The sequence below is a fragment of the Papaver somniferum genome, chromosome 2, assembly GCF_003573695.1.
Source record: "Papaver somniferum cultivar HN1 chromosome 2, ASM357369v1, whole genome shotgun sequence".
NCBI classification, from domain to species: Eukaryota; Viridiplantae; Streptophyta; class Magnoliopsida; order Ranunculales; family Papaveraceae; genus Papaver; species Papaver somniferum.
The window spans coordinates 72,887,899-72,897,480 of NC_039359.1; the positions used below are offsets into that span (position 1 = coordinate 72,887,899).

Genomic DNA, 9,582 nt, shown 5'->3' on the forward strand with positions numbered 1-9,582 from the left:
CCTCAATGTTCTAAAGATAAAATTAAAAGCCTGAAGGAGAAATTGTTACCACTCGAAGCAAAAGTGTTAAGTAAAGATATTACCGTGTTGCATGAGATTGGGTTACCTCCCAAGAAGTGCTAAGTTGAAGTGTGATGATCGTTGGATGAGACGTGGTATGTTTTGGACTTCGTATACGAGGATTTCAATTGTGGTGGAGCTATAGTTTCTTGATATTTAATGAGAAACAATTTTGTTAACACAAGTTATGGAATATGCATCTTAGGCATATGATTGAATAAAGGGTTATTTAGTTGTGTTTCTGTGAACGTTGTAGCTTCAAAGGGCGTGTACCTTTAGAGAGTAACGTGGCTATAAGTTTGGGTATCTTACGTATACATGATACGTTTAGTGACATCCATTTGGGTGTTTAGGGCATCTTTCCTACTGTTTCTGAGAGAGATGCTAAGTAGATTGTGACCTTGTTTTCGGTGATTTCTAGGCGGAGGATTTTAGTAGTGTACATTCTAGAATCATCGAAATAGTTTGAAGTGCAAGACCGTTTTGTGAAACAAGTTGGTCTTTTAGTGTTGATACGTTCCAATTTGGAGGTGAAGACCCGTTTGGGAGGAACAAGTGATCGTTTGGGAACTTTTATAAGTTTAGGTACAATTCTACTATTTTGTGTAGAAAGCGATTTTATCTCATACTACTTGGAGAAAGCACAGTGCATGTTGTTCAAGTTTCTTGGACAAGTTTGGAGCTGAAGTTTCGGTGTGCTATCTCGTGAACCTTTTATCATCTATTGTTATTTGGCGAAGTACTTATGGAAAGTAATCAAGATTTGGTTTCCAAGTTTATTTCTTGTAATAGGAAATAGTTTTGGTGTTAGAGTTGAAGAATGTGTTTTTTCTTTGGTATTCCAGAAGTTGTGTTTGTAATTCTTGCTCAGTTTTGAACTCTCGCTGGAGAGATTTATGTTATAGCAGTGATGATGATTTGAGAGTTTTTGGTTTGGGTGGAGCAGTGTGTTCCTTTTCTCATCTACTACAAATATTGAGATTTCGGTTTCAATAATTACAGAGGCGTTAGAAGATAGGATCAAAGATTTCTTTTGAGAAATCTATTCAGCAACAATTTAGTTTTATCATCCTTTGGTTCTCAGCTTAGAGTGAGAAGTTAGCACTATTGTCTTGGATAGTTACTTAAGAAATTATTATGGTTCTTTAAGAGTAAGAAGACAATGGGTGAGCACAACAACGTTTTGGATAGTTGCTTGGGAGCTGTTGGAGTTGCCTAAGGTTAAGAAGACGGTTGGCTGTATTTTGGGTCTTTACATTTTTTTGAAGGATGATTACTAGATATTGTTTGGAATAGTTCCATACTGGTGCACATTTTTGGGGTAAGTTTGACTAAAGGATATGCACAAGACAGAGTATGATTGTTATGAAGTTTTCCTCTGTAATTAATCACATTTCTATCCGAGTCCTGTTAGTTTTAGTGTGTAGGTTTGACTTAGTCGACGAAGTCGAAATTGCATTCTTGCTTGGAGATTTGGTGGAGGACATTAATTTGTCACAACCCGTTTGGTTTGAGGTTGCTGGTTTAGTTCGGAAGTTTGGTATATCAGCTTTTGGATCCTCTGTTTTGTTTGTTCACTAATGTAGTGATTTTGTGAAGCTTGACATGTTTGGTAACTTATTGTCTCGTTATTCGTTTTCGGGGATATGCTCATGGCAAAGAGAAAGTTCAGTTTTATTGCTTTAAGAAGCAATTGAGTTTGGAGTTTCGAGATGAAGGAGTTTTGTTCTGCTAAGAAGAAGCTTGTGCAGAAGTTTGGACGAGATTTGTTGACTTCGGTCATCTGGAGGGTTAAGTTGGTACTTGATCCAGTTTTCTCGTCGTTGAGGTCCTTTTAAATGCTGAGGTGATTGTCATGGTTTGAAGGTCGTCTTAGATCAGTGGAATCTTTACCGAGGTGGAGATTTGTTGAAACATCGACAAGGTGGAGATTGTTAGACAATTAACGGTGTTTTGGAAGGTTTCGAAAATTGCGAAACATACTATAAATCCTTAGTTTAAAGATATTACCGTGTTGAATCAAAATTTCACCCTTAACAACATCTCTCATGTTGGGTTTAAGTCTCCTTTGCATTTCCCTAGATGGTTTAGTGTTTTCTTCAAGATTTATATGATGCATGAAAATTGTAGGACTTATACCTTTAAGGTATGAGATGGTCCAACCTAAGGCCTCTTTATGCTCTTTAAGTACTTCTAAAAGTTCACTCTCCTGTTTTGTGTTTAAACATGATGCAATAATAACAGGCAAAGTATCAGAAGAACCTAAGAATGCATATTTCAAAGTATCGGGCTTCGACAAGAGATGGGTCAGACTCGGCATCAGTATGTGGAAGTGGTTCCACTGCATTCTGCTATTTAACAATATCCATGGGTGGTACAGATTCAAGCAAAGAGTGGACTTCACTAATGTACTCAAAATCAAAAAGATCCAAGTCAAAATTGTCTAAAAATGCTTGCAAAGGGTCCACCGATAAGATGTCAGGCAATGAGTCTTGAATCAGACTCTCAATCATGTTAATCTCATGCAATTCACCATCATCACAATCTATGGGTTGTTGACTAATGTTAAAAACATTCAGTTCGACAGTCATGTTACCAAAAGATAATTTCAACACTCCATGTCGACAGTTCATGATAGCATTGGACGTTGCCAAGAAAGAATGTCCTAAAATGACAGGAACGTGATTATATGGGTTTTGCACATGCTGAGTATCCAATACAATGAAGTCCACAGGAAAGAAAAATTTATCAACCTTGATTAACATATCTTCAACAATACCACGAGGGATTTTGATAGATCTGTCCTCTAATTGTAGCGTAACAAGAGTGGGTTTCATCTCCCCAAGACCTAACTACACAAACACAGAGTATGGCAATGGATTTACACTTCCTCCTAAGTCTAGTAAAGCCTTTTCGACCACATGGTCGCCTATGGTGCATGAGATGGTTGGAAAACTTGGGTCTCTAAACTTAGTTGGGATCTTTTTTTGAATTATGGAACTTACCTGCTCAGTGAGAAAACCACGTTTGTGCACATGGAGCTTTCTCTTTTGTGTGCACAGATCTTTCAAAAACTTAGCATAGGTGGGTGTCTGACTGATTGCTTCGAGAAATGGAATGTTTATGTTGACAAGTTTAAACATTTCCAATATCTCGTTGTACTGGTTACCCCCTTTTTGTTGTACCAGCCTTTGTGGAAATGAAGCAACATGCACAGAATATGTTAAGGAATCATTAACATTAGTAGAATTCTTAGAGTCACTTTCTTGTTCAGATTCATTTTCTACACTAGGTGTTTTCTGTGGTGTTTTGTGCAATTGCGAGTATGATTTAAACTCATTAGACTATGATGCACTTACATTATTATCAACAACTTTACCACTACGAGAGTGGTGACAACATTCACTTGGTTATGTGAGGACTCATTGCAAGTAGACGTACTTGCCTGAAATGCACTTTTCTGAATTTGTTGAGGTTGACTAGGGAGTTTACCCTTTTTTCTCTCATTTAGTGCATCACATATCTGACCTAATTTGAGTTCTAGACTTGCAAATCTCTTTCCATTTAACTTCTAATATTGCAAAATATTTTGATTCATTTGGTTTACACCATCATCAAAGTTTGGCCTTTTCTCAACAGGGTACTGTGTGTGTGATTGTACTTGGGGGTTTCTAGGATATGAATATTAACCCTAGATTCTTGAAATGCATGTAGGATATTACTCGTTGTACCCCCTTGTACGGGCCCTTTAGAACGTGGTGAAAAGGCGAGGGTACCCAAATATACCACAAGCTAAAACTTTTCCTACCTATAAGTCCTTTCTCCGAAAGTGATTGTCTATGGAATGAGTCGAGACAATACAACTAATAGGTTCACACTTCGTGTGATCGTCTATGGATACGAGATCGAGACAATGCAACAACGAAGTATGTTTACTTGATAGAAAGGTTCATACTTAACCAAACACAATAGGATTGCTTATCAAGTAAATAGGAATTAACGTTTGTGTGATTTAGTTTAATTATAATAAAACAATTATAATGCGGAAATATAAAGTAAATGACACAGGAATATTTTGGTAATGAGGAAACCGCAAATGCAGAAAAACCGAGGGACCTTGTCCAGAATTGAATATTCTCAGGATTAAGCCGCTACACAAAATTACACCGAACTTCGTATAGTTGAGACCAAGCAACTAAACCTATAGTTCACCTAGTTCCGTCTGTATTCCCACGCCTCCAAATTATAAATAAGTCACGTACTTGGAACAATTACTTTGGTTCGTATTCCAAACAGTAAAGGAACAATAAATCTGTTTGGTATCAACTCTATTCAACCAAGTGATATGAGTCGGACAAAGGATCTTCCGTTTATCTTAATATAAACTCCTTCGTCGGGTCCTTAGATCTATCTTATGTTCAATTACCGAAGTAATCGTCTAAGATTAAGCCAACAACACTCTTAATCAAAAGAATTGTGTTGATGTCGATCTACTCAATTAATCAATCCAATCTACCACAAGGATAAACCGATTATTAATTGGATCCTGTTTTACCAAAACAAGTATTGTGCACACCAAAGATTATAAACCCAAGTCAGATCTTCAATATCTTCTTTGTCTTCAAATCTTCCTAAATCTTCAATAAAAACCTGCACACAATCACTTGAATCTCTTGTGATCAATCACACACAGAGATCTGTTAACAATGGATTATCACAAGACTGTCTTTAGAACTAACAACAGTCTAAAGATCCTTATCGAAACTCTGAACTAGTTTGAGTGAATCTTATATCAGAAGAGAAGATCCTCATGCATAAACAAACTAGGTGCAATCAGATTTCAACCACCGTTAGTCAATCAAATCAATCGAAAACAAAAGATATACCGCAATTATCTAATTTCCCGCCAACGGTACACGCTAGAGCTTCTCAATCCCAAAGAAGACTTTAAACTGAGAGGACGTAATAGATTTCGCCTAATTAGGTTACTCTCCTCTCTGAATAGGTAGCTACACCAGTAACAACAACAAAAGAGGAAGTATGTTGTTATGAAGGATTAGTTTGCTAGAAAAGCAAACTTCAAGTATTTATAGACAAGGAAGTTTGGACACCAAGGAATTTCCAAAACCGAAAATATTCTCAAGATATTCATTAAAACACAAATTCGGTTTCCATAATTCCTGGAAATGCCCTGTCCAAAAATAATGATCGAAATTTATCGGAAAATCTAATTAGTAAATGCACATTACTAATTCTTGTATTTCTCTACAAAATGAAATTAATAACCTTAATTAAAATATTCTTAACTTATTTATGTTTCGATCCTGGGATTTTCTTCCTTTAGTTATTAAGGAATAACTTTGAACAATTAAAGAAATAAACATTCACAGCACGTGTTCAAAGTATGTCGACATCCTTACTTTGTAAGTTCTCTTTCACACTTACAACCTTGAAACCGATTTTCCACACTGATGTGATTTGTAGATAGTGGTAAAAGTGGTTCGATTCTCAGACTTGTGAAGGATATTAATTAGACTTAAATTCTAATATTAAAATAAAAAACTCACTAAAAATTATAGCAAACTCAATCAAAGATGATATCAATACTAAAAGAAACACTGAGGCTAAGATTCCACTATTTTCCAAGTTCAAAGTGATTAAACCAATACTTATATTTATGCAATTTTCTTGTTTAATTTGATTCTAAAATGTTGCAACAAGTAGATTTTCAAAAGTAATAATTGTAAATACCAAGTATGAAGCATCAAAATCCTTAAAACTAAGCATACTCCATCAAAATAGATCAGAATCACTCAAATAAAATCACATTCAATAATAGTTCAAGGCAAATAATCATATAATTATTGCAAATAAAAAGATAAAATAGAATATACCACTTTTTGTTGGAAAAATAGCTTCCTCTATCGCCTTAGCAATGGGGTTTAGCTCCTCATATTAATCATGATCTCAAAATGTGTGTTTGTTGCTCAAAAGATGATTAAAATAGTGAAAAGTAATAACACAGACTGTTTGCAACAGTGTATTGGTGTTGCAAAACAGCTGTTACAATGGAACTGTTACAGAAAAACTGTTGCTTTGTCGCTGATTTTAAGACCCTAAAATAAGATTGCCCTGAACAGCTTAATGTTCTTCAACTGTTAAACAACGACACTGTTCTGCGACTGTTTACCGAGCGTCAATGTTCTTCGCGTTCTTCTTCTTCAGCAGCAGCAACAACAGCAGAAACAGAGTTTGGTAAAGCTCTGATTTCTTCTTCTCTGGCTCTCCTTAGGTTCCCAAACTCTCGAAACCTCTTCTATATGACCCAAGACATCTATTTATATCAAAAATACCGATTAAATCTCTCTCAAATCTTCCAAAATCTCTTTCCTTCTCTTCACGGCGAAGTTGCGGTAATTTCTTGTTTTAGGATTTCTACGTGTTTCTGAGCTTTCCTTTCTATTCTAAACTCTTCCTTAGATAGATACAAATCTTTGGGAAGGTTTACAACGTTTTAATCTCTTTAAAATTCCCTAATACAGGTCACACACGTGACTTTCCATATTTTCTATTGTGAGAAAAATCCGTTGATTGAGCCCAGTCTATTCGATTTAAACACCCATATCAGATTCCTAGACCCATAAGGAGTCTATCCTATGAAAATCAGAGGTTTAATCGACCTCAAACTCCTCCAAATCACGATTGCCAAAACTGTTCTTTAACTGCACTTTTTCCCCGCCAAAATCCTGGTTTTTGAATGTTGAAGATGTTTGCCCTTATCCATAGTAGGGGTGCGATTAGCAACTGCCTGGAAATGGGATGCCCCTTAGTAATTAGGTTACCCCTTATCCAAAGTGAGAGTCCGAATAACAAATGTCCTCTGGGTGCTTTCCGACAACTTTTCGAGCCAATTTTTTCCAAAAATGTTTATTAGCCAAAAATACCTACAAATAAATAAAACACCATAATAAGTACAAAAATGAGCCCTAACAATATATAGAATCGAGATAAATCGGACAGAAAAATGTGTCTATCACACACTTCCAAACAAGTTTAGAATTGGTTCATCTGACTTCCAAGAACTATGTGATTGATCAAACAAACATTCAATCACAATCATGGGTTTAACAGTTCTACCAAAAAAAGTTTCGGTTCTACCTCCATGTGAGTATTGTGCGTAATCACACTAGCTTTCCAAAAATTCGGTTGACTAGGTACTAGGATCGGTTCCCCACATATATATGGTATCTAACTTATATGTGTTGAACATGTCCATAGGATCGGTTCCCCTTTGCCTAAAAACGTGTTGCAGATGTCCATAGGATCGGTTCCCCTTTCTTCTATAAACCTTGTTGCACCTCATACAAGGATCGGTTCCCCTTTGTAATGTACTGCACCTCTTAGTAGGATCGGTTCCCCTTTCCTAAATTTGGTCATACATAACACAAACCCGATCATACCATCTCAGGTGATTACTTAAGATCGGTTTCACTAATAAAAGTCATACCAATACATAAGTCAGGCCTTTGTGAATAGTTCTACCAAGAACACAAACAAGTTGTTAGCAGTTATACTCAATCACACATATTGGTTGTTCATAAGATATGCAATGAATAACAAAACCAATAACACCTGGCAATTTCCTTTTCGGTTCACAAAAAAGTTTATGAACTTACTTCCTTAGAACACATGTAAAACATTGTTCCCTAGGATGAAATCCTCACCTCATATCCATACATAATCACAATAGCATTCTAATGATTATGGAGATGTCTTATCTACAAAGTTTATGGTTAAGCAATAAACCTCGTATTGTATTCCTTAATACTATGTCTATCTAGAGTTCAAATATGCTATGTTTTCAATATGCACGACTTGAAAGATAGTTAGGTAACGAAACAGTTCAAGTCAAATATCACTAACCTCAAGTGGAGGGATGATTGTTGTCGTTGTAGATCCTTGCTTCTTCACATCTTCAAGTCTTCACAATACTTGTAATGTCTCATATCCTAATACTTTCAAGCTAACCTATACGAAGTTGACTCTAGTACATAATCAAGTGACTCTTAACATGAGTTTTGATTCACTAAAAAATGACAACCAAACTTGACATACCAACGCTTGGTGGGTTCAACCGAGAAATGCTCTAACACATGGAAAATTAGGGTGATTCCTCCACCCTAGGTTGTAAGTCTAAGAATAAGGGTTTTTCTCTTGCTTATGATACAAAGCATTAGAATGTTCAACCTTAGATTATTGAAATGCGTGTAGGTCTGGACAACTATCCACTAGGTGGTCTGAACTGTGGCATGCGGCACAAGTGGCCATTTCAATTTGGTCACGGAGAGTAGGGGCAGTAGTTTTCACATTCTTCTGTAGCTCTAGCGCTTATACTCTCCTAGTTAGGGATGCAACATTTGCCTTTTCTTCAAAGTCGGACTCAATTTAATGGACATAAGCTACAGGGGTAGTCTTTTTAGGTTCACGGATGAACTCCCACTGCTGAGTCTTTTCAGCGACTTCGATTAAGAAAGTTCAAGCCTCATTGACACTATTGTCAATAAATGCACCATTGCACATTGACTCAACTGTGGGTCGGGTACTGACATCTAGGCCTTCATACAAAATTTGCACAAGTCTCTATTTTTCAAAACCATGGTGAGGACATTGGAGTAATAATTCACTGAATCTCTCCATATATTTGGCCAAGATCTCACCTTCTAATTGCACAAAACCATTCAGACTTTGACGAATTGTTGCAGTCTTATGGTTAGGGAATTTTTTTTTGAAAATTCTTTTGTAAGATCATCCCATGTTCTAATAGACTGTGGTTGTAGGGCATGCATCCGAGATTTGGATTTTTCTTTCAAAGAGAAAGGAAACAGTCTCAGTTTGATGGACTCTTCCGACATTTGGTTAAAAAGCAAAGTCCCACAGATATCTTCAAAATCTCTTACATGGTGGAAAGGGTTTTCAGCATCAACCCATTTAAACATAGGAAACATATGAATTGTGCTTGTTTTTAGTTCAAACTGGCCAGCATCAGCTGGTAGAATGATGCAAGAGTGTTGGCTTGTCCTAGTTGGGTACATGTACTCCTTCATACTACGGTCCTGGTTTAACTCTTCACCTATTGTCTCAGATTGGTCAGGATTGTCTACCTCAGAACTAGGGATATCAGCAATCTCCTCTTGGCTAATTCTAACGAGTCTATTTGTTTGATTGCTAAAGGTAACAATCATAGCCTAGACAAGATATCAATAAACATGTTATAAAATCCAGAATTACAACAAATTCACAATTCAGGGAAACAAAACCCACAAGATAGTACTAGGAAAGATGCACATAGAATTGATATGTTGTACTAATCAGACAAGCAACAAATATACAAATCAGAAGATAACAACTTGTCGGGGTTGTGTATATAGAATCAGTGTGTTTCAGAAATTAGATAACACACATGACTCAACAGAATCAGTGGGTAAACATACTACTCAAGTACCACAGATTCATGCACAACGG

General features: G+C 36.4%; 1 protein-coding gene across 1 annotated transcript; it reads right to left on the reverse strand.

Moving 5' to 3' along the window:
- Nucleotides 1-2,411: 2,411 nt before the first annotated feature.
- Nucleotides 2,412-9,302, reverse strand: LOC113351376. Its single transcript, XM_026595373.1, has 4 exons — nucleotides 9,018-9,302; nucleotides 3,506-3,631; nucleotides 3,066-3,404; nucleotides 2,412-2,912 (listed from the first exon to the last, which is right to left on the reverse strand). The coding sequence occupies exons 1-4, from the start codon at nucleotides 9,300-9,302 to the stop codon at nucleotides 2,412-2,414; spliced, it is 1,251 nt and encodes a 416-aa protein (XP_026451158.1).
- Nucleotides 9,303-9,582: the final 280 nt, after the last annotated feature.